At 37.8% G+C, this 26,482-nt stretch overlaps 2 protein-coding genes and 1 pseudogene across 2 annotated transcripts; 1 reads left to right on the top strand and 2 right to left on the bottom strand.

The window, feature by feature from the left end:
• Window positions 1–2,496: 2,496 nt before the first annotated feature.
• LOC107756972 (vitronectin-like) lies at window positions 2,497–6,286 on the top strand (annotated as a pseudogene).
• Window positions 6,287–7,572: 1,286 nt separating this feature from the next.
• Window positions 7,573–15,553, bottom strand: LOC107757362 (scavenger receptor class F member 1-like). The gene is made up of 11 exons (XM_016574808.1): window positions 15,422–15,553; window positions 14,910–14,968; window positions 14,640–14,741; window positions 13,008–13,539; window positions 12,034–12,252; window positions 10,248–10,376; window positions 10,058–10,161; window positions 9,862–9,970; window positions 9,645–9,769; window positions 9,409–9,537; window positions 7,573–8,633 (listed from the first exon to the last, which is right to left on the bottom strand). Exons 1-11 carry the CDS (start codon window positions 15,520–15,522, stop codon window positions 7,573–7,575), a joined length of 2,670 nt encoding a protein of 889 aa, XP_016430294.1. The 5' UTR covers window positions 15,523–15,553.
• A 1,960-nt stretch (window positions 15,554–17,513) lies between these two features.
• LOC107756964 (RILP-like protein 1) lies at window positions 17,514–26,476 on the bottom strand. The gene is made up of 8 exons (XM_016574306.1): window positions 25,827–26,476; window positions 24,090–24,213; window positions 23,117–23,238; window positions 21,954–22,148; window positions 19,649–19,809; window positions 19,437–19,559; window positions 19,257–19,355; window positions 17,514–18,010 (listed from the first exon to the last, which is right to left on the bottom strand). The coding sequence occupies exons 1-8, from the start codon at window positions 26,178–26,180 to the stop codon at window positions 17,866–17,868; spliced, it is 1,323 nt and encodes a 440-aa protein (XP_016429792.1). The 5' UTR covers window positions 26,181–26,476; the 3' UTR covers window positions 17,514–17,865.
• Window positions 26,477–26,482: the final 6 nt, after the last annotated feature.

Here is a 26,482-nt window from a genome sequence, read left to right as displayed (position 1 = left end):
TTTCTGCCTAAATACCATAGCAGCCAAATATGTTTTAAATAAAAAAATACATATATTAAAGTTAGTTTTAGCCTAAATTAAAAATGGGGGAAAATCTCTTTAAATTAAATTGACAGAAAAATCGGTAAGCTTCTTGCAGTGTTAGGAGATGCTATTTAACTGAAGGGATTTGCAGTTAGCCTTTCGCAGTCTTTTTAAAACCACAGATAAAGGCCATTTTAATCATTTTAGCAACGTTTCACACGCAATTTTGAAAGGGGGTTGGCACAGCTTTTAACCCTAGGTTATGAAACCTTGCTCTGGAACTTGTTACGTCGAGTTGTTTAGCTACAGACAACCAATCATAAAGTGCCTCACTGATGATCTCATTAAATATTCATGATGTTTGTACGGCCGCAGCAGTGTTGCCAAGTCCGCGGTTTTCCCGCGGAATTGGGAGAGAGCCGTCCAACACGGCCCGAACGTCGGCGCTGATCCCCGGAGACACAGCCCTGGGGCCAGAGCCCGTCCTCCGGTTGTGTAGCCGATTACTGACATATTCAGGAACCGTGAGTCTGTCGGTGCTAAACATGGAGAAATAACGGCAAATCTTGCTGAGATACACGACAGGAGACAAAAACATCTAACGTTACCAGCCGTTTCTCTGCCGTAACAACACTTATGATGTTTCTTTGTCTTTCCGCTGTGACAAAATAAATTATCGCGTCGCCGTCATTACCAAGCAAATCATTAATGTCTATTGCGTGGGAAACAGTTTCATTCATTAACAGCGACCGTTTACCACATTATCCTGCTGATGTCAGAAAAAAATAATAAACACAAATGACGTCAGAGCACTGGCAAAGCCTTTAAGATACGCTTAAAGTATCCACTGTTAGAAAGGGCCCACAAGGTTGTTTAAAAACCATCAAATAACAAGATAAAGCTGTCAGAATGGCCTGATGTTTTAAGAAAATTAGAAAGCCGGTTTGTATCGCTGTAAACCGGCAAACGATTGGGTTTGTCAGAAAAAAGACGACTATTTCCACTGTCCTTTTACCACCCTCGGATAGATTCCTGTCAAAGCCAACTGAGGCGATACTTATTATATAAAATAAAACACTGTGAAGCCGTTATATTTGAAATAAAGTTAAGATTGTTGATAATGAATCCTCAAGCATCCTCAGCGTCCGTTTATAGACCCGCCCTGTGTATCTCACAAACTGGAAGCGGAGAAGCATCCTCAGCATCATAGTGCCACTTTAGCTCAACGCCCCCTGGTGGACAGAGACTATATGCAACGTTAGCTTTTTTGTAACATGTTTTTCGTATTTCTGCCTAAATACCATAGCAGCCAAATATGTTTTAAATAAAAAAATACATATATTAAAGTTAGTTTTAGCCTAAATTAAAAATGGGGGAAAATCTCTTTAAATTAAATTGACAGAAAAATCGGTAAGCTTCTTGCAGTGTTAGGAGATGCTATTTAACTGAAGGGATTTGCAGTTAGCCTTTCGCAGTCTTTTTAAAACCACAGATAAAGGCCATTTTAATCATTTTAGCAACGTTTCACACGCAATTTTGAAAGGGGGTTGGCACAGCTTTTAACCCTAGGTTATGAAACCTTGCTCTGGAACTTGTTACGTCGAGTTGTTTAGCTACAGACAACCAATCATAAAGTGCCTCACTGATGATCTCATTAAATATTCATGATGTTTGTACGGCCGCAGCAGTGTTGCCAAGTCCGCGGTTTTCCCGCGGAATTGGGATACATTAACACTGTTGCCGCGGGTTGTTTTTCATGTCCGCGGGTTGAAAAACGACCCCAATAACGTGATATTTAGCCCATGGAATGCAAATTTTACCAGGGGAATCCGATTTTTAACGGGGGACCCCCTCGAAACGCGACTGGGCTAGTTTTGGGCTAGTTTTGAGTAGCAATTGGGCGGGGTTTGTTGTGAAAACCTGGAAACCCTGCCGCAGGACGCGCCGTACACACGCACTTTTCACTGGAGAGAAGACGACGGCTGTATTATTATTCGCCGATTTATATGGCAACGCAGGCAATTACTGAAACGTGCCCTTATTTAACTTTATTCCTCCAGTCAGTGTTATTTTACCATGCAAATAAGCAAGAAATATGCAAATAAGAACGCTAAACTCATAACTTGACTTAGGCTAAGTTATTCATGTACGACGAATGTTTGTAAGCAGTTGTGTAAGGTGATAGTGTTTATAGATCTATTAATCATTCACTTTTCACAGAGGTCAAACGGGTTATTTGTCCCCAAGTTTAAGCAATACACTCCCACATTAGTAAAGGACATCATGGTGGACTTTGTTAAACAGTCTAAATCTTACATTTTGAAAGTTGTAAACAAGCATTATTTCTTTCTATACCTTTACACACTCAAAAGTAGTGTAGCCCACAAATTCCAATCAACTTAAATAAAACTTACATAAAATATAGTGCTCATAAAACAACCTTTAATATTTTTATTATCGGATTGCAAAACAATTCCTGTCTGGTTTTGATGACTACAGTTAAACAAAGACGAAACCATATTGCAGATAAGTTTTGCAATATAGGTTTAAACAAAAGCGGGTGAGTGACCTCTGAGTCTATTGATTCCTGTAGTCCTGATGGTCTCAGCTCTTCAGTCACATTCACTGTGAGACGCCAGGATGAGGCTTTTTCTGTTGCTAGGACTGATTTCCTTCACATATGCTGCTGAAGGTAAGAACACATACTTTCTTATAATATTTTGATATACATTTTCTGTGTTATCTTGGAACTGCGCTCTTTTTCCTGTCAGAGTCGTGTATCGAACGCTGTGAAAATGGGTTTGATGCCACCAAGAGCTGCCAGTGTGACTCTATGTGCACATACTACAAGAGCTGTTGCAAAGACTATGAATCCTTGTGTCGTATTAGGAGTAAGTTTACCAGTTTGGTTTCTTCATCTCCATTTAAACAAAATATGTGAAATGCAGTGATCAAAACAAGTGGATGAGAAACTGTTCTTGTTGCAGCTCGTGGAGACACTTTTCCTTCTTACCCTGAGGATGATTATGAGGAAGCAAACAGCACAGAGGTGCCAATCAGATCCAGATCACAGCACAAAATTTTGACCCCGTCTACAGCAACCTTTGCTGAAATATTCAGCCTATTAACACCAGCTTCACAAGTCTTGGATTCAACGTTAAATGACAACCCAACACCAGAGATTGTCACTGCTGCCAATCCAACTACACATTTCAGATTAGCCTCCTCCATTAAGAACCCAACCACAACGCCACGCACAACCTCAAATGCTGAACCCACACCAACAAAAGCCAAAGACCCTGATGCTGAGGTCTGCAGTGGCAGACCCTTTGACTCCTTCATGCAGCTCAAAAACAGCTCTATATACGCATTCAGAGGTAAGTGGCTTACAGCAAAGAAAAACAAATATGTGAATATTATACAAAATTATTTTATACTTCATTTAGGCTAATTTTTGACCATAATATAAAAATGTACATACAATATATTTAGCATAAGTAGAATTTTTTTTAAACATAATACAAAATAGTTAAGTAGCAGTCTTCTTATTATATTTATTTACTCTAATTAAAAATGTAATACGTTTGTCTACAGGACAATATTTTTTTGAGCTTGATGAGAAATCTGTATTACCGGGGTACCCAAAGCTCATCGAAGATATCTGGGGAATAAAAGGTCCAATAGATGCTGCTTTCACTCGCATAAACTGCCAAGGAAAGACGTACATCTTCAAAGTATGGATGACCTCACATTTATATCTGTAATTTAAACCATTTACAATTTCTAGCACTTAGTTTATACAGTGTGAGTTGTTTATATAATACATTATATTGTTAATATAATAAATAGTCACAATTTATTTTAATTTATTAAATTTATTTAATCAGAGTTAATCAGAATTATTTAATCTGTTTCGCTGAATGATTGTAAATGAAAAAATGTATTATATTATTCCCAGGGTAAAAAATACTGGAGGTTTGAAGATGGAGTACTAGACGAAGATTTCCCACGAGAAATATCTGTGGGATTTGAGAGATACCAGACCATCTGGATGCTGCCTTTGCCATTCCTGCTCACAGTCATCATGGCAAAGAGAAGGTTTATTTTTTTAAAGGTTTGTACTTAACCTAAAAAATAGATCTAGATTTACTTTCATGTTCATTTAACTTTACTAAACTAACCATACGTTCCTTCTGTTTAGGAGACCAGTATTACCAGTATGAGTTCAAGCACCAGCCATCCCATGAGGAGTGCATTCAGATGTCATTGAGATCTCCCTCAGCACTCTTCCGCAGATACACTAATATTTACTACGACCGATGGGTTGAGCACTTCAACCAGCTCTTTGGTGGAGGTAATACTTTTTCAGAGGAAGCTATCAATACTATGAACTAGGGGTGCAGGAACTAGGGGTACTATGAAGCAGGCTAAAAAAGTAGCCTGCTTATATAATTTAATAAAAATGCACAAACAAATTTGATATAAAATTAATCATTTGATTTGTAATCTTTACAAATACTTTGCTTTGAAAGTACCAGGTAGTCACATAGTGGGGAAAAAGAAATGTATAGAAGAAAAAGGTACATCAAAATGCATCGATAATAGTTTTATCATCATATCGCAGCCTCCTGAATTGTAGTCGAATCGAATCGTGAGGTGGCTAGAGATTCCCACCCCTACTATGAACCTGAGACTGCTTCCATAACTCAGCTTTTAATTACTTTCTTCCAGCTCAAAGTCATCACAGTGGCCATCACTTCATCAACAAAGACTGGACTGGCATCGAATCTCCTGTGGATGCTGTGCTAGCCGGCAGACTCTACGTCACTTCAAGATGGCCCAGCAGAAGGCATCAGGACAGATATCGGCAGGATTGGGACCAGCAGTGGGGCCAACGGCATGGACAGCAGTGGGACCAGCGTTATGGGCAGCAGTGGGACCAACGTTATGGGCAGCAGTGGGACCAGCAGTGGGGCTCCAGGCGCAGGCAGAATAGGTCTCCATATTGGGAGACTATGGCTGAGAGGGGCATCAGCATTGGACAAGAGTTCGCTCAGAGGTTTGGGCAGGACAGACGCAGAGACTATTATCATAGACAAAATGACTATGATTATGACTACAGATACAGACCTTCTGAAGACATCGCCTATGACATACTGCGCAGGAGGCGGCCTTTACAGAGTGTCTACTTCTTCAAAGGAGGTACTGATATGACATGAGTTTATTATTATATTATTATAGCACAGCTGATTGGTTTCACTTCTTATCAGCAGCCAATGAGCTTGCTGCTCAACATTCATATACTCGGCTAGTGCCAGTTGCAGCATGCTTCAGAACTCTCCACCTTCCCCAGCTCCACCTGTATAGATCTGCTACGGGGTGATTTCATGTGTCATAAATGGGGGTTATTTCATACATGTTATATGTGCAGCAGCAGTATTTCTTATATGCTAACAGCAGCATGTATGTGAATGTATTGGCAATAGCAAGTCTCAGTACTTGCTCTGCTGCAGCAGCAGCAGCTCAGCAGATCTATTCCACCAAGACCAAACACATTAACATTGCATGAGTATTACCATGCTAAACTCTCCGGGAGTTGTCATGACAGAAATGTTATTATTCAAAGGAGGAACTGAAATCGACATGACTATATTATATTATATTATTCAGATGTAAACCTTTGTCTTTACAGATATGTACTACAGAGTGAATCTCCAAACAAAGCGGGTTGACTATACAAACCCTCCATATCCAAGACCTATTGGAAAATACTGGCTTGGCTGCAAAGATAAGCCAGGAGCAGAAAAGAGATGAGTCCAACTGTAAAAGACATTTAATAGTATTTATCATACAAGAAAAATAAGCTGCATTTGTATGATCAAAGAGAAGGGTCATCAGTAGGCCCTTTTAGAATCTCTCCACCGATTTTAATACAAATAGAATGACATTCATAATGTTCTACAAGTCGTCCTCCCCTGGAGACTAATCTACTCTACATTTCTAACTGTTGTGTTGATTAATTATGCTCAGTGGACACCATGCAATTTTTGGTCTCAAACATCTCAAATAAACAGACATGAATATTATCATTATCATATGAGAATTATACTCTGATTTTCATTGAGAATTCAAGCAATTACATGAGAGGAATAACATTTTGTACTGATGCTTACAGAAGCCTAAAGTTCCTATGAGCTTTGCAATAGTTTTAGTGGGGGTTTTGCAATCCTTGAATAAACAGCAATGTTTTTTGTTGTAAAACTCTTTTTTTTTTTTGTAATGCATACATCATTTTATTAGGTTATACCTTTGAAAGATATTAACATAAATCTCTTTCTGTTTTAGCTTTTTCATCACAGTAAAAGGGTGTTACTTGTCATTTTTGCTGCCAATACCATTTACATTTAGTGTTTTGGCACAGTTCATCCATTTATTGTGGTTTCTTGCTCTTTCCAAAGAAAACACTGAGCTTACTGCCAATATCAGGCAATTGAATTTATCTACATCACCCCATATTACAAGTAATCAGTGTCATGCTGCCAAAACAACTTCGCTTTAGTGATGCATGTAAAGACTAATCCTTATTTATCGTGCATAGAGAAAAAATGCCAAAAACCAAGACATGCAATCACACAGAAACTTATACAGCCCTGAGAGAAAAGGCTCTTTGAGTAGAACCAGGAAGTATCTGTCAGGTTACTTCAACACAATTCTATTTTCCAAATTGTTATGGAAGTTATTTCATGCATAATTGCTGCAGGGTTCATATCTTGGCTCAGGATTGATCTACACTGCTGTTCAAAGGTAGTAACATTTAAGACTAAGAATGTTTAATGTTCTTAAAAGATGTCTCTTAGTCTCACTAAGGTTGCATTTATTTAATCAAAATAAAGTAAAAACAGTGAAATATTACAATTTAAAATAACCTTTTTTTCTAATTGAATGTATTTTAAAATTTGATTTATGCCTGTGATGCAAAGCTGAATTTTCAGCAGCTATTACTCCAGTCTTCAGTGTCACATGATCCTTCAGAAATCATTCTAATATGCTGAATTGCTGCTCAAGAAATATTTCTTATCACTATCAATGTTGAAGACAGTTGTACTGTTTAATATTTTTGTGGAAACCTTGATATATTTTTTCAGGATTCTTGATCAAAAGAAAGTTCAAAAGAACAGAATTTATTTAAAAAATAGATTTTTTTTAGCAATGTAAAAGTTTACTGTTACTTATGCATAAATTAGTCCTTGTTGAATAAAAGTATTAATTAAAAAAAAAAAACTTTTGAATGTCAGTATAGGTAGATACAGTTACTCAAGGGGTTATGAGGGCAACATCTTGATAAAATACTTTTAAAAAGTGTATTTAAAAATAAGCTAATTTCTTTAAACTAAGAGGTAATGTTTTAATAGAAATTATAATAGGGAATATACAAACAAACTACATTTTATACGTAGATATGTTTATGCAGTTTATGCAAAACTTGCATACAGTACTTAAAACTTTTTTTATTGCCCTTTAAATCATTAACTTTAAGATTCAGGAATATTATGAAATCTTTACATAAACATTCTCATATTTTGGCTCATTTTCTGTCTCATTAATTACAACCTCTGAAGATGTGGAGACCCCATCAGACGGAGCGACAGTCTCATACGTGTGCTCTGTCAGACTGTCTGTCTCACAGACTACTTCAGTGTCTTGCTCCACCTCCAAACTATGGAGTGTATTGCTTTCTGGAACACTTTTTAAAATGGAGGACAATGGTCTCTTGGGGGTGCTGTTCTCCTGAGGAAAGTCTGTTGCCCCCACTGTGCAGGGAGAGCTGAGGGAGTTGTGTTTCCTGCGACTAGGTTTCCTCATGACCACCTCTGATTGGTTTGACCCAGTAGCTTGCTCCCATGCACTAGCCCGCGCTCCCAGTTTCCTCCGCGGTGGCTTGGCGATTGCCTGCCCCCTTCCTTTGGGCTGGGCAGCCTCTTCTCTTTGTCTCGGTAAGCTACCCAGTCTGCGCAGCATCGCCTGAACGGTCCCTTTTGAGGGGGGCTCTTGCTTGGCCATCTTTTGGGTCTTACCCACAGTCACATATACAGTTGTTAACCTGTCTGAATCTGCATCCTGGCCACTATCAGATGGCTGGGCATTTTTCCTGGTATTGGAAAGTGTACGTCGTCTCCCACTGGGCACAGTGAGGTGAGTCCTTAGTGGGCCAGAATTATATCTTTCCGAGTCAGTTTGTGATGTTTCAGATGCAGCTGCTTGCTCCTCAGAGGAGATGGTCTCCTCGTTGTTTTTCTCTTCTTTTTCTGTCTCTGTTTCACTGTGGTTTCCCTGTCCTCCTTGCAGGGCAGAGATCATCAGCACACCCCAGGCCTTGGGTTTCCGACTCATTCCTGGCAGATCTTGAGTGGAGCTACGGCACTCTTTAGGACTGAACTTCGTGCCCTCTGCAAAAGAGACTGAAGGACGTTTGGATTTGGCAATGCTGGAGGTACGAGGGATACCAAAATCTTGTGACATGTCCTCACTGCTGAATGTTGATGGGTCAGGGAAGAAGTTACACTTAGAGTTTAGCTCCTGGAGCTCTCCACCGGCCACAGTTAGAACATCTGTGTGAGGAGAATCAGACATTTAACATGAATCGGTATATTCAGGAATACATTGCTGTTGAATATGGTGCGAATCAGATTTTTTTTCCCCCTCACAGTGACACAGATATGTTTTTAGACAATGTGAACAGCAAATATCATAATAAATTTGACGTTTTCTTGCAGTGTGACTTTAGTGTGAACAGTCAGAGGTGGATTCTAAAATAATTAATCTATGGATTTAGGAATTTGGGGTCAGTAAAGAAATTCAGCAAGGATGCATTAAATTGATCAAAAGTGACAGTAAAAACATTTATAATAATAAAAAAGATTTCTGTTTCAAATAAATGCTGTTCTTTTTAACTTTTTTTATATTTCTCAAGGAATACTAAAAAATATATATCATCATGGTTTCAACAAAAATATTAATCAGCACAACTGTTGTTAATAATAAGAAATATTTCCTGAGCACCAAATCAGCATATTATAATGATTTCAGAAAATTCAGCTTTACCATCACGGAAATATCTTCAAAAACTTACTGACCCCAAACCTTTGAACGGTAGTCTGTTGAATGGTACAGATTACATTAACTTTAAGACTGAAAGGAATATAGTAATTGTAACATTTACTGTTATTAATATAATAAAATATAACATTAAATATTTTTAAATATCACTCATAGCTCAAAATAATAACTAAAAAGAACAGCCAAAGCAAAACTCTAGCTGCTGCTATAACTACTGAGTAAAAACAGCACAGAAAGAGTGTGAAACTAGAAATATAACTCTTGTACCTTCCCGGGGTGGTTCACAGTAGATGACCTCTCCTTCATCATCAGTTTCAAATGAATCAGTCACCCAGCCGGACGATGGCTGCTCAATGAAGCTGTGGTTAAATGTGAGCTCAGGGTCATGATGAGAGACTGAAGACACAGCGAAGAATATTAAAAGTCCACTTGCGTTCACCAAAATACAATCTCCCTTCCTTATGTTTCTCCGTGAAAGCTGCAAATGAAAATAGGCACATTACCTGTAACCCTAGGCAAACCAGATGACCAAAGACTAATGCACGGCATTGCTGAACCCATGTTGGCCAGCACAGTATAAACATGATGCTTCATGTGGACCGCAGGGCTGCCATCTCCAACCGCCACTCTAGAGGACAGATTTAGCAGAAGATTTGCTTATTGATAACAAAATAATAATATATTTGATCATATATCAGCTTCCAAATAACATATTCATACCCTTCCTTCCCTTCAACGGGCCGCCCACAACAGCAGCAGCAGAACAGCAAGGCGATTATTAAAATGCACAAGGGAATCAAAAGCCCTGCTAAGAGACCTGCCCTGCTACCTAGCAGACAGACACAAAAAAATAAAAAAACGGATGAGGGGGATGCGGATACCAGCTGTGAAAACCAAATGTAGTGTCTGGACATACTGTTTGGACAAGCCCCTGTGGCTGGATGGCAGGCATGATTCCCACAGTCACATGTGGAGGAGCAGTTGATGCCATACAGGTTAGGGGGACATGTGCTGTTACAGCTACAACAGAGACTGAACAGTGAGGGACACTTATTTGACACTTACACCAAGTTAAAAACAACCTATAAATACCACTGTACCCTCACCTCTCACCCTGGAAGCCAGGAAGACAAATGCAACTTCCTGTCACATGGTCACAGTTGCCATGATGGCAGGTTTTACACAGGAAGTGACAGTCATCTCCGTATGTACCATCTGTGCAGGGTTTGTCACATCTGCAGAGAGGGAGAAGCCCAAAATAAAGTAAACTAAAAGATATTAAACAACCCTGTGTCGAAATCTAAGGTAGCTTAGCAGGTAGAAGATTCAAAATATTATATCTGGACCCAAAATGTGTTTAGGACACTTAAAGGAACACTCCACTATTTTTGAAAATAGGCTCATTTTCCAACTCCCCTAGAGTTAAACAGTTGAGTTTTACCGTTTTCGAATCCATTCAGCCGATCTCCGGGTCTGGCGATAGCACTTTTAGCTGTAGCTTAGCATAGATCATTGAATCTGATTAGACCGTTAGCATCTCGCTCAAAAATGACCAAAGAGTTTCTATATTTTTCCTATTTAAAACTTGACTCTTCTGTAGTTACATCGTGTACTAAGACCGACGGAAAATGAAAAGTTGTGATTTTCTAGGCCGTTATGGCTAGGAACTATACTCTCATTCCGGCGTAATGATATTACGCAGCGCCTGAAAATAGGCTAACTTCCGTCAACATAACCAACGTGACCACCTGCTTGCACAGCAAGTGCTGGTGACTATTTTCAGGCGCTGTGTAATATCATTGTGCCCGCTGCACCCATGGTACGGCAGCAAAGTTCCTTGATTATTACGCCGGAATGAGAGTATAGTTCCTAGCCATATCGGCCTAGAAAATCGCAACTTTTCATTTTCCGTCGGTCTTAGTACACGATGTAACTACATAAGAGTCAAGTTTTCAATACGAAAAATATCTAAACTCTTTGGTCATTTTTGAGCGAGATGCTAACGGTATAATCAGATTCAATGATCTATGCTAAGCTACAGCTAAAAGTGCTATCGCCAGACCCGGAGATCGGCTGAATGGATTCGAAAACGGTAAAACTCAACTGTTTAACTCCAGGGGAGTTGGAAAATGAGCCTATTTTCAAAAATAGTGGAGTGTTCCTTTAAGTCACACTTAAAATGAATTTCATTGCTGTAGGCAATAATGTTTGTTAGACATTAAATTAGGTATTAGCATATTTTCCAATTTAGTTCAATTCTGATTCGCTCAATTTGATTCAGAGTGTCATGATTCCATGCCTATACATTTTGGACCTTTTCAGTTGTAACTGAACGTCAGCTTTTCTTAAATATGAAAGAAATACTCTCTCTGATGCTGTAAATTATGCCGTGCAGTGTTTCAGGCTGATTTAAACCTGTAACTCATCTTTTTGAACTATTCATAAAACAGATTGGCTCATAAGAGTCATTTATTCGTGAATGGGACGCTGGTTGCACTGTATTTTGTTAATTCACTAAAACAAACAAGCTCATAAGAGTAATTTGTTCATGAATCAGACTACACTGGCCATGCTGTATGTTTATGATTCTCTAAAAATAACCGGCTCGTAAGAGTCATTTGTTTGCGAGTCATACTACAGTACACTAGTCATGCTGTATGTTGCTGTTTCACTAAAATGAACTAGCTTATATGAGTAATGTGATTTGTGAATCGGACAACATTTTTCACATTGTATGTTTGTTGCTGCTCATTTAATTCTGTAAAAAGGTCCGTCATCTAATGTGATTAAGTGCAGATATTTTAACTGCCCTTTTTAGAACACTGCAGTTCGCCACGGTATATAAAACAATAGGGTGTTTTCTTTCAGAACTGAATCCCAATAGATCTGTACCTCGGTCCAGTCCAACCAGGATCACAGTGCAAGCACGCTCCAGTTTCTGGGTCACATGGGTCCATGTTTCTGCAATGCGGGCAAACCTCTCTGCAGCGATGGCCATAATAACCTGCAGGACAAGGCTGATCGCAGCGAGTGCCATTCCAACCTGGTGCACAGGCATCACACAGGCCGTCCTGTTTAGAGCAAGACCTATCTCCTTCACAGAGTCCACAGCTACATGCACACACACAGATATAAGAACAGAAATCATGGATGAACCAAAGAAAGTCATGTTTACTTAAGCTGAATAATTAAACAATGATTAAAAAAAACTTTAAATAAAGTTAAAATGCTCAAATTAACATAATTGCATGCATTAATAATGTTTTAACACTTTCAAATCAGTGTTAAATCTGCTCTATCAGAACAAATGTACACTACCGTTCAAAAGTTTGGGGTCAGTATGATAAGAAATGGTAGGATTTTTTAAAGATTTTTTTAAAGCTCACCAAGGCTGTATTTATTTGAACAAAAATACAGTAAAACTAATATTTTAACAAATATTTTTCTGTTTTAATATTAAAATTAAGTATAAATAAGTAATAAATGAATAATAAATACATATTTTATTTCTGTGATGGCAAGCTGAATTTTCAGCAGCTATTACTCCAGTCTTCAGTGTCACATGATCCTTCAGAAATCATTATAATATGCTGATTTGCCGCTCGAGACATTTCTTATTATTATCAATGTTGAAAACACTTGTGGTGCTTAATATTTTTGTGAAAACTGATACTTTTTTTTTTCAGGATTCATTGATGAAAAGAAAGTTCAAAAGAACAGCATTTATTTGAAATAGAAATCTTTTGTTTCGTCATAAATGTCTTTACTCAATTAAATGCATCAAACCTGGATCGATTTAATGCATCCTTTCTGAATAAAATCATAATCCGCATGAACTATTTGTTTAATTTAGCCTTTTCACTAACCTCTTCTTACAGCCTCTGCCATACTTTCCACTGTCACAAGGCTCATTGCAGAAAGGCTCTTTGTAACCCGGGTAGCAGAGACAGTTGCCAGTTTGCAGGTCACAGTCGGCATGGCTGAGATTACAAATGCAACGGTGGTCACAGGATGGACCCCACCAGCCATGCAGGCACTGACAGGCCCCTGTGTGCTGCTGGCAAGGGGACGCAAAGCAGTTGCATCGCAGGCTGCACTTTTGGCCCCAGTTGCCTTTGTTACACAGGCAGCGTCCTGTGGCTTGGTCACAAGTGGATTTGCCAAGGTGGCACTGACAAGCTTTGGAGCAAGTGGATGTCCACCAGCCCTCCTCACATGTGCAGTTGCCATAGATAGGGTCACATTTCCCATGACGTCCACATTTACAGCTGTTTTGGCACAGGTTGCCCCAGTGGTTAGGCAGGCACGAGCACTCACCAGTGACTGGGTCACAGAGCCCATGAGGGTGACAGGGACAGAGCTCTCGACAATCCGGCCCCCAAAATTCAGGAGGACAAGCTGTGTAGAATAAATAATTCAGATCCATAATAACTAGATATGCAATACTACATGTATAGTAAACAATATGAATATTGCAAATAATATGAAAATTATGTGCAACATATACAGTATATCAGAAAGAAACATTTATCCAGTGTTGTTTTGCCAAAGATATTCAGTTCTGGTCCACAAATGTAATTGGCTGAGCGCTGAATAAATCAGTATTTGGCATTGGCAATAAACTAGTCTCTTCATGGGTGAGTCACTGAATCATTAATTCAACCGATACATTCAAACACACATGAACGCCACTACTGTGTGTTAGACTAGTGAGGGGTGATTTCGAAGCACTGATTCAAGGAATATTTTCAAATCAGTTCGGCACTTTTGCCAAGTGTTATTTTAACAAACGAGGCAACATTTCAAACCATCATTGAACTTAGATTGAGTGTCTAATCTTTAATGATTTTAAGTGATCTCAGGTTTTATAATTTAGGTTGATTTTTATTTAATTCAATTAATTTTAATACTTATGCATGTACAAAAGCTTCTAAGCGTCCTATTTTGCCAAGTAGTAACACACAAAGCACCACACATTAATAAAAATACACATTTTACAGAAACTTCATATTTAATACTTTAATGTTTAATTCTTTGTAGACATTTAATAGATTGTACTTTTATGAAAACATTTGCAACCGGTATTTAAAAAGTGTAAATAGATGATGAGTTTTCGTTGCATTTACGTCGTTTTGACCAGCAGGTGCCGCTAGCCTGTGTGTTTCGCGCGTTTCGAATTCGAAACAGTGAATCAGTTTGCAAAGAAATTGATTCAAAGTTTCGAAAAGCTTCGTGCTCGGAAAAGTTTGAAGGTTGATTGTGCTTATTATTTGTTTGGAATTCTTTTGTTCGTCGGAGGAAAAACTGACACAGTAACTGGCGTAATTGGGTCTAAAATGTAGGTTATTCCATATTAAATTCTTGTTTATACAAAGCAATATAGCAGGCTTGCTCGTGTGGTATTGTTTCAGTGTCTAACCTAATGGCCAGACGCAGCTGTACAATTGCAAAAGGCAGTTCTGAAACCAGAAACAACAGGTCTAAACGATATTACTCACGGGTTTTGCACTGATACCCGTAAAATCCTGGTTTACATCGACAAAGTCCAGGGTAAACACACACTTCATCCTGCAGACAGGCCCTTTCTCCCTCACAGAGGGCTGAGAAAACAAAAATATACTTTACACACAACAGTAGCCTACCTGAACCCCCAGCTTAAAACTGCTGACATCTACAGGCCCAAAGGAAACAAGCCTTTTGTGTCATCATCAATAAAACAACGTATCATTTTGTATTAAAGTACATCAACAGATGGCATCAATACTCACGGACAGTGCATTCATCACCGCTCTGGCCCCATCCAGAACAACATATGGGAGAAGAATCCCTATTGAGAAAATATAGCAGACATCATAGAATGTATTGAATCAATCTACACTGACATAAATAAAAAGTTTATAGGTTAAAGAGACATACAATTTTATATCTTAAGAAACCCTATAGAAAAGACAAATCGCAAATGACATCTCTTAAATATCTCAATTGTTTCTGCTAGACAGGAAAGAGATTCAGTGGAAAACAATTTAGTAATTAAGTCTCCTTTTTTTTGTCCTGACAAAACTGCCCTAGAGTTTCAAAGGATATCTCAACAATATCTCAAGATGACCTCAAAACGTTTCATGTCAACTTCCTTCAAGACTTTAAAATGATCTTGGCTATGTGATCCACATTCATTTTATAGCTCTATAAAATGTAATCTATGTCAAAAAAGTGACACATTTACTTTTATTTTTCCTGAAGAATTTATGGAGAAACATCGGAGACAAAGATACTTCAGTACCTTACACTGAGGCAGACATTTTTCCCGGTCAGAGAGAGTCTCTGAGCTGAGCATTGGACACACATGAGCATCAGTCCAAATGAGGTCAGAAAGATGTCCATCCCCTCCGGACCAACCAAAACCGGACCCCCTCTCCTGCCACAGCACCAGTACAGGTTAGTTCTGTACTTCTAGAACAGAGAAGATCCAGTCCAGTCTCTATAGCAAAATGGGCTCTCAAAATCCCTTTGTTTCCTCTGCAAGTTTCCTGAGGAAGAAAAGCCAGCTTCCTCTAATTCAAAAAGCCACTGGTTGTTTAAAGACAAAATCAAGGCCCAGAATTTTGTGGGAGGAGTTGGATATTTTTAATGGTCAGTGTGTCTGCCAACAATTTCTCATCCTTACCAATTACTTTCATACATTAAAATACAAATATTAAAAAATTTTACTGACTATAGATGGCCTTTTTTGTTCAGAGGTCAAAAATTACACACAAACGTAACAATAACACCTCTGGATTTTTTTTTTAGCCTTATAGCACTTTCCAGTAACAAACATTTTTACAAAAATAAAATACACTAGTAAAAGGTCAATATGGGACTCATTAACTTTTATTTCCAAAGGTCCAAAGATAAACGGATGAGTCACAGACAGCCAAGGAATATGAAATTGAACTACCGGCCTTTGAAACATACAGTCAGGCACCCATTATCTCTCATTTCCGTCGAAGGAAACACAGACTTTCTCTCAATCAGGGAACACCTTAAGACTCATACAAAGTATATTTAAATCACGTCCATATGTTTTTGCCTCTTTATTCAACAAAACAGTTATGAGACACACACTTCTGATCAGTTGAATGGCTGAAGAGGGCAAAGTGCCAACTCATTAAAAGGCTAGTTCACCAAAAAAGAAACATTCTGTCATCATTTACTCACCCCAACATTCTTTAAAATATATTCTTTTGTGTTCTGCAAAGAAAGTGAGTCATACAAGTTTGGAACAACACGAGACATCGATAAACATTTTCAGACAATAAAACTTTTGACTAATGCATATTTTTTTCTTACATGTTTACATGCTTTTTTTAACATCAGATTGACATAATCATGGACATCTCCACAGGACTGACCAGGCATTAATAATATCATATGTTGGTTGACAATATTAAAATATTTATATTTAAAAACATGCTAAATCATTAAAAATGATACAAAATGGATACTTTTAGGTACAGCTAATGTTTTATAAGAAAATATTTTGGAAGATCATGAATACAAAATACTCTAATGCCCCCTAGTGACGTAAAGGGTCAGTGTGATAGTGATGACAATACAATGTCAGTATCTTTGGTTAAAATCCATATTAAATATACTCTCTATAAAAATAGCTGCTATAATTCTCTGTAGCTTCCATCCAGACATCTATAATATAATGTCAGGTGTATTATGATTATCAAAACACTGCAGATTAGTCATTGTTTATTAGATGTTTTTAAGTGCACCAGTCTGCGCTCATTTGCACCGCCAATTGAAATGACAATAATGATTGTTTCTAATCCCTCCTACCATCCTTTCCAAGTCAATTTCCTGATAAACAGCTTATTACAGGTAGTCTTGCCTCAAATGCGTGACAAAATATATTAATAACAGTTGTCTTTGCATATTAAACGCAGATAGGAGAAAGTGAAAAAACAAATTACACAGTTAATCTTTAACTATATATATGCTACTGTTCAAAAGTTTGGGGTCAGTAAGATTTTCTCTTTTTTCTAACAAATGATTACTTTTATTCAGCAAGTACGCATTAAATTGATCAAAAGCTGCAGTAAAGAAATTGTTACAAAATATTTTTCTTTCAAATAAATGCTGTTGTTTTGAAATTTCTATTCATCAAAAAATCCGGGGAAAAAAAACGTATAACAGTTTCCACAAAAAAATTAAGCAGAGTTTTCGACTGTAATAATAATAAGAAATGTTTCTTAAGCATCATATCAGCATGTTAGAATGATTTCTGAAGGACCCTGAAGACTGCCGTAAAATTCAGCTTTACAGAGTAAATTGCATTTAAAAATATATTTTTTTTAAAAATGGTTATCTTAAAATTACAGCTTTTTTATCAAATAAATGCAGCCTTGGTGATTAAAAGAGGCTTTTCTCAAAAACATTAAAAACTGACCCTACGTTTTTGAACGGTAAACAATAACAATATGTATATGACTGACACAATCTGACCTCGTCTTCAGGTCATGACCATCAGGCACAAATCTAGCTATCGGCTAAATTAACAAAAGCCAAGTGTTGAATGATTTTATACTGAGAAAAAGGTCTGCTTAGGCAACAAATACTAAAATACTATGTATAACCAAATACAGAGAGTAGTCTCAAATACAGATGAGATCAAGAACATATTTTGAACTTCTCTCTTCTAACCCAGGTGAAGTTGAGTGACAGTTGCGGTGGTTTTTAAGAGGAGCTGAGGGTCTGTGTCTCCTCCTGGCCTCCCTGCTCGTCTGGATCAATGATTTCCCACGTGGAGCTGGATGTTGGAAGGCCGGAGGGCTGGGAACCAGAGCTCCTTGTAAGATTGGACCGCGTCAGGAAACCAAATCTAAAGGTTTGAATCAGAAGAGATAAGAGAGCTCTCAATCATGACAGAAGGAGATTTCTTTTGTAGGTAGTAGTTCAGTAGCTAGACTGCATGCTGAGTTACTGAGGTTACTACGCCAAAGAGCGAAATGTGATTAAGAGATCTCTAAAATCAGCTTAGGGTTTCACCAAGAACATATAGTGTGAATTCTGCCAAGCGCCAAAACATACAGCTGCTATATCTGTATCGCACAAATTACTACACAGTATACACAGAGAAGGGAGCAGATTCCCTATCAAAGTCTTATTTAAAAAATGTGGAATACATGAGGCTCTCAAACAGAAATAAATAGTTTCAATACTTGAAGTCTGTCTTTTTACCAACATACATTTAAAGGGAAAGTTTAAGAAGACTATGCAATCCAACTTGCCCCACAAGCTAAACTGCAAAAATGTCTGTCATGTAACATAACAATGTGGTAAAAAATGTAAACAAAAAAATGTCCATGTAAAAAAATGTCTGTCAGGTAACCCAAATGTAAATGTAAACCCAAATTGTTTACAAAAATGTCTGTCAGGTAACCTAAAAATGTGGTAAGAAATAGAAACAAATTTATGTACATGTAAGAAAAATGTCTGTCAGATAATCTAATAATGCGGTAAGAAATGTAAACAAAAAAATTACATGTTAAAAAATGTCTGTCTGGTAACCTAAAAAAAAATGTAAACAAAAAATGTGGCAACATCTACATTTTCTCTAGTAACAAATTACATTTATTCCTGAATACTATTCATCAATATGGAATCATTCTTCAGAATGAGTCAACATTAAATTAAACAAGTGAAAGTAATTGTAAGGATCAAATCAGGTAGATTTTGTTGCTCAAATACTACTTAAACTACAAGAACAACTAAATCTTTCACAGATAGGGCTTAGGTTAAGCCAGGATAAGGCCATAGTTCAATTAGGACATTTAAGTATCTTTTATAAACGTGCCTTAGAAAATACATTACTAGTGTAACATTACTTGAGACAAATCAATAGTACTAACATATTTTAAGATATGTCAGTGCAAGTTTCTTACAGTTAAAACAGAACAGACATGCATTTTAGTCTGGGACAGGCTTAAGCCTTGTCTGTGAAACCGGGGGATAATGTATGGTCAATATTGCTGAAACCAGCTTTCAGTGAAGTAGGTTAAGTAGATTGTTCTACTGAAATAAGTTATTGCTATAGGTCTAAACTGTTTTAGCGAGAATGAACTCACAGGTTTCTGATGCGTGAGTCCTGGGGTCCGTTGTCAGTGCTGTCAGTGTCATTGTCTTCATTTCCACTCCTCTCAAACAAAGGGCCATCTGTCTCATCTCTGTATGACAGTGAACACGGTTAAACACAACATTATTTACATGGGCTGTATATTACCAGTACTTTTGTGGCACATACTCACGTTCTACATTCGCTAACGGGTATGCCAAGCATTTTAGACTTTATAACGGTCCTCTGCTTCTTTATGGCAGAGCGCACGGCATCCAGTAAGAACCCTGGGCATCTCTCATCATTTAGGATTTCCCTAAAGAAACAGAGAAATGGGTGTTCAGATTGAGAGGATGTTATGCTGATATAAAAGGTTAGAATGAGTCACAAACACAACTGTCTCACCTTTGGTAATATGCAAGCTCCTCTTTGACCAGAAAGAGATTGGCCTTCAACTCATTCTTCTCAAAAAGCAAGTCCCGTACTTCCTGCTTGGTAAAACATGGCCGATTTGGATCCTTCAAGTCAATGATCATCTTATCTGTGAGGTCAATGGCTGAACTGCTCTGAAAGAGGCAAAGGTAAATTATGAGTATGTGTCAAAACCATAAATGTCTGACGGGCACAGTTGGTAATCTGTTCTTTTTTTAAAAGACAGGCTGGTAACATTTTACAGTGTTTGTGTCACACAGCAACTTGTCTTTTGAAAATCATATTTCCCATGTTACAAAAACAGCATTCTTCCATCTTAGAAACATTGCCAAGCTACGAAACATGTTACCTGTTTCTGATGCAGAAAAGCTAGTTCATGCATTCATGACCTCTAGACTGGACTATTGTAATGCACTGCCAGGTGGTTGTCCTGCATCTTCAATAAACAAGCCACAGGTGGTCCAAAATGCAGCGGCTAGAGTCCATACCAGGTCAAGAAAATATGATCATATTAATACCCCAATTTTACAGTCTCTGCACTGGCTACCTATTAAGTTCCATATCAGTTAAAAAATATTATTACTTGCCTATAAGGCCCTTAATGGGTTAGCTCCTGCGTACCTAACTAGTCTTCTACCACGCTACAATCCATCACGCTCCCTAAGGTCGCAAAACTCTGGACGTTTGGTAGTACCTAGGATAGCAAAGTCCACTAAAGGAGGTAGAGCTTTTTCGCATTTGGCTCCCAAACTCTGGAATAGACTTCCTGATAACGTTCGGGGTTCAGACACACTCTCTCTGTTTAAATCTAGATTAAAGACACATCTCTTTGGCCAAGCATTCAAATAATGCATATCATAATCTTGTACTGCAGTTATATCTGATCAAATGCACATTATTATTCTTTAGCTTGAGTTAAACAAATCAATTTTGCTTGGTTGGAACAGCAGCTACGCTAATTATGTCCCTATTTGTTTCTCTGTTTTTGCCACGGGATGTAACTAGGATTTACACAAGCTTCAGTCTGGATCCAGAACACCTGAGAAGAGATGATGCCAACCCCTCAGAGGACCTCAGATGATGCCAACCCTGAAACAACATACAGAACTACCACATTTTGCTATAAGTTTGATTGCATCATATAATAATTGCTGTTAATAGTGTTCATCGTCTGTTTGATTACGTCTTTAATTGATTTTTCCGTACATTTCTGCCATATGTACATTAACTGACAGTCACCACTGATAAGCTACCACTAAATATTGTAGAAACTTAATTTGCTGTAAAGTTGCTTTGCAACGATTTGTATCGTGAAAAGCGCTGTACAAATAAACTTGAATTGAATTGAATTGAACACATATTGCACACTAAATAATACATCTCTAAACTAATAACAAAAAGTGTGGTGCAGTGTTGCCTAAACAAGTGATTTCATAAGAAACATTAAGATAAATTTAAATTAAGTTAAAGTTTAAAAATGATAAAGAAAACATAAAAACAGTTCAATATAAATATTCATTAAAAAGTAATTTAACAACATTTAAATGTAAAATAATAAATAAAAAACCATTCCTTTCAAAATAATTTTTATGTGTCTGACTACAGATTTAGTTCAGTGTATTAAAAATCTTATCTTGCAGCCTTTTACATTTTTTGTTAATAACTAAAAGCTTATTTTATTTCTGAATTTAAATAATCTCTGTTAAATAAAAAACTTGAATTAGAACTAAATTTAAATTAAGATAAATGTTAAAATGATAATGTTTTAATAATAAACAAACAAAAATTTTAATATAATATGAATATAAAAAGTTATTTAATATAATATTTAAATATAAAATAATAAAACAGTTAATTTCTAAATAATGCTAAATAATAATGCTAAGATCTAGTTCAGTGTATTACTTAATATTTTGCATTATTTGTTAATTACTAAAAGCTTATTTTATTTATATTCATTATATTTATCTCTGTTAATCAGGATAAAACTAAAGTGAAAAATATCCTGACAAGGTTTTAATGTTGGAATTTAATCACGCATCCCAAAATGTTTGTATGCTGAAGGGGAGATGAGCACAAACATGTCCTTCCACTCCTGTGAAGGCAAATGTGACCTATATACGCTTCATCCAACCAACCAAAGCAGAAATTAGGCCCTGTGCTACGGAAAGAGGAACATACAAGTTTCTGCCTGATTATGCCTTCAGGAAATAGACGTAAACCAATACTGGACAGCTAGTTTGTTAGTAAGAATAAATGTAATATTAATGTGACTAACCGTTTCAGCAGCAGTATGTACGCTGGGTCTTTCTAATTGTGAGTTCAGGCGCTCTATCTCTTTCTGTTTCTCACACAGGTCGGCCTCCAGGTCGGCCCTCCTCTCCACTGCGCTCTTCAGCTGAGTCTGAATGATGTTCTGCTTGTGTCTGAGCTCTGCGTTTATCTTCATTAGTCGCTCCTGCTGCTCCTGGAGCTGAAGAACAAAACCCAAACATGTTAACTAACAGACACACACTTCTACTCACACAACTCACTGAAAATTCGGTTTGGCCGATGTCTACAGTGAAACATCGCGATGGACTAGTCGGATACAAAACTTTCGTTTAAACAACAGTCAAATTAGTCGTCGCGCACATCCCTAATTCACACACAAGTTTACGTTAAAAACACACAAGTTACAAAAAACAGTCAGTTATGTCTGTGAAGGTAAACATCTGGGAAATAAATCCCATGTGTGGCAGCAGCAATATACATTACAGTGTTTCCCCTAGGTTTACGGCTTTGGGGGGGGGGGGGGGGGGGGGGGGGGGGGTTGCTACATGGCCATCTGCCAAAACATTGAAAACAATTATATCGTTACAAATGGTGTGGGGGAGGGATCACGATGCCGGCTCAACATCGTGATGTCTGTCAGCCATTGGCGATGGATGATGGCATCATCTATTGGCCCAGTCCTACTGAAAATAATTTATAAATGTTGAAAATGTATACATGTGCAATAGGTTGAACTTAAATTGTTAAGTCAGCTTAAGAGCAAATTATGACTTAATGTTCATTCTGTTAATTTCTCTATGCACCAGGTTGCTGTGTGGTACCAGTCTGACCAGTTTCATAACCAAGGCAAGGCAAACATAACACATAAAAAAGGAAAGTATTAACCTCAGCTCCAAACCACAGCTATATGCCTCTGATGCAATTCATGAGCAACTACATTTTGGCTCACAGGTGCTGTGTGAGTGACACACTGTTGACACTGTGTTCCAAATTCAACAAAGAAAACCTTGATAGTTGCTAAACTAGGTTCGATGAAGAGAACAGTACAGTCTGTTTTACTGTGGGGGAAAAAAACCTGGTTACCACAGTTACTAATTATTTTCTAAAGGGACAATGAAAAGAAATATCAAAAAGATCTTGAGCAATGCAATTATATCAGACCCATACCGCTTCCACTTCCTTGGACATGCTGGAAATCTCCTGCACTTTTGCTCTTAACTCATCACGTTGCTTATCCACCACTTCCTTCAGCTTGAGCATCACTTCTCGTTCCTGACGCTGTGTGCGGTCTAGAAAAAGGTAGCAAATGTATAGTCATATTATAAAATAGTGCATGCAAACAGTGTTCTAATATAAGAATGACAAACTCTAACAGCATTCCAGACTACTGAGTTTACAGTAATAAATGAAAGAGAATAACACCTCCAGGAAAAGAGATAAACCCAGCTTTATTCAGTCTGAAATATAACTCACAGAAAATAAGAGCTCATGAGAAGTTGTATTTCTCTGATATCTGGATAGAAATAACATCTTTTTTGAGAGATCTCATGACTTTTTAAAGCACAAGCAATTACATTTTGGACTTTATACTGTACATAACAATGAAAGTAAATTAAATTGGTGTGACAAGGAACAACAAAATATAATTATAAAACAATTTAAGACTCTGGATAATAATTACCTTAAAAAAATAAACATTTTATGATGATGTATGTGATCAAAAATGTGTTATTTGTATTTTAAGAAAATTACTGTAAATGCATGTTATAGATCTTACTGTGAACTATTAATAAATCTATGGTTATTTTTATTATTTATTTATTTATTTTGAAACAAAATGTTGACCTCATAATTTTTAATCACTGGATCTTCCAGAGAATACGACAAACTTCTCTTTGGTGACATATGCCAGACTGCTCCGACTTATTCAGTAATATTAAACTCCAGCCCTTTCTTAAAATCAACTGCTTATTATTAATCATTCCAATAGGCATTCTTTTTTGACCGTATGAACTGAGAACAGAATATGTATTTTATTTATTATTAAAATGGAGATGGCAATTACATTGATGTAACATTTTGAATTAAATGAACAATTTTGAATTAATTTCATGTTAATTTAACCATCAGCTAATTCTACCTTCTTTCGAGTGTGTGCATTGTAAACGGGCCAGAAGCTCCTGATTCTCTTCCTTGAGCTGTTGCACCTGAGACTGTAACACTTTAACATTTTCCTTCAGTTTCTTCTCCTTCTGCTGCCAGTCCTTAAGAAAAAACACATTGAGTGAGACATACCTGGAGTCACCCTCACATTAGTTTCAAAACCTAACCAATTTAACAGGTCACTTGAGAACACAGTGGCTTGTAAATCATTCATGTATTAACTATGCAGGACAGGCCCGTGTTTTTATATAAGCAGCCCAACCAGACACAGTAGCCCCTCACTGCAGAACACAAGATTCAGGGGGCGTGGTTGGATCCACATCTAGGGGGTGGAGATTGGTAGGTTTAGGGGTGGAGATGGGTGGGTTTAGGGATCAGGGGGTGAAGACGGGTAGGGTTAGGTATATGTAAGGTGGGAGGAGTTGGATCTGGATCCAACCACGTCCCCTGGATCTTGTGTTCTGCAGTGAGGACCATCTCACCAGACATCTTATTCAGTGCATGAAGTGGGCCGGTACGCATATATTTTAGTCTTTAGCGTACCAGCACTTTAGCGTACCAGCACTTCTGACATGTTGCCGGTACTGAGTCAAAGCGTCAGTGTCCGGGTGATTAGAAATGACACTATAAAGCACACTACCCCGGAGGTCATTTGAAACCGGTAAACTTCTGGAAAGTTCAAGGATCCAGTAAGGGAATGCAATAGTAATAAATAAGTTCAAAACAGCAAAATGCAGAGAAAACACGGACGATTTCATCAGAGATGGCCGAGAGAATAGTGACTTGCGTTCAGATGGCAGTAAATTATTCTTTTCAGCGTGTATTTGGCTTAAAAGCACGAGTGTTTTATAATGAATGCCGGCTGAAGGTGTTTTAGATTATGCGCTGGTCAGTGGTTTAGATATTCTGGATAGATCCGTATAGCAGCATGTACAGTCAGGTTAAGGCAGCAGGTTTAGTGGTCTTTTGGCGTCTCCCTGTGGTCCTGTTTGGTATCGCAGCTTAACTGGTGCTTATTTATATTAAAAATGCTCTAAATAATTTTTTGGGGGGAGGGGGGGTACCAGCACTTATTTTTTTCCACTTCAAGCACTGATCTTATTACATTAGTGGATGTTTGACTTGGACTTTTAGTTAGTAAAAGAGGAATGAACAAATAAAATTATTTTGAAATTAATAATTAATTTAGGTTATCATTGTGTTTATTATATAGCTTGGTACAGATTTGAAGAAAGCAAATTTGAAGACTAACTTAACTGTTTTTTACGACTCGGTTAATCGGACTAAATGATTCAATGACTCGTTCATAACACACAAGGTGTCACTTGTTGCCATCCACTGGCGTATTTAACCTGCATAAGGGGCCAGTGAACGAATAATTCTAATAAACGGATTACAGTTACTTAGATCAAGCTCAAAATCCCCACCACTAATGGATGGTACGTGATGTTCTCCAAATAACATTTATTGAGGGGCAGGGCAGACCGGAAGTGTGCCTATTGGCATTTCCTAGAATCGATCACGATTCGAATCAAAAGTCCATCTGGGTTAAAAGCGTTATCCTCGAGTGCAACTCTGTCCACACAGCAGCTCCGTTCATGACAAAAACATTTGTATATTTTTATTGTATATTTGCATAACATAACTGGCAAGACATCAAACCGCAGTCTAAAACTCTAGTCTTGCTGCAGTAACATGTCGACCATGTTCTTACCCCACTCTCTGTACCGTTGCTGGTCTCATCGCATTCCTTCACATGTCGTTTCTTCTGCTGCTGTATCTGTAATGTCTCAAAAGCCTTCAATAGTTCCTCTTCCTTACATTTATGAGCTTGGTTTCTCGCCGCGAAACTCTCTAAGAGCTCCAACACTTTGACTATGCGAGACACCAGACCCTCCACACTCGACTTCCCATAGCTGTCGATGAGCTTCTCCACTTCTGCCCCCACCACTTTAGCGATTTCATACACATCGTCCACTGTCATCGATGAAAACGTCCTCTCGAAACACGAATGTGTCTTGATAATGTCGTTTTGGTTTTCCTCGACGGCTATCACGCAAGTCTCCATAATGCACTTGAGATGAACTTGAATTCGAACAGCGACAATCGAAACTCTTCTTGTCGGTCAGATCCAAACATACGTTCAGTCCGAACCCAGATCTATTTTTGTTTCACTTTTAAACGCATGCATTTCGCTCCAGTTTGTTATGTAACTACATCCTTGGTTGATACGCTCCAATAAACACGAATGAGCTATAAAATCTACGTGTCTATGCGGCGTAAAGTTGCATGTCATAACCTGAAGTGAAGATCTACACCCACTAACATGCGGATGAATTATGGCCGTGCATGTTTGCATAGCATTCTTTT

The sequence above is a fragment of the Sinocyclocheilus rhinocerous genome, unplaced genomic scaffold, assembly GCF_001515625.1.
Source record: "Sinocyclocheilus rhinocerous isolate Xijiao unplaced genomic scaffold, SAMN03320098_v1.1 scaffold1152, whole genome shotgun sequence".
NCBI classification, from domain to species: domain Eukaryota; kingdom Metazoa; phylum Chordata; class Actinopteri; order Cypriniformes; family Cyprinidae; genus Sinocyclocheilus; species Sinocyclocheilus rhinocerous.
Note: the sequence above shows the minus strand (reverse complement) of the source record. Positions and strands in the feature narration are given on the sequence as shown.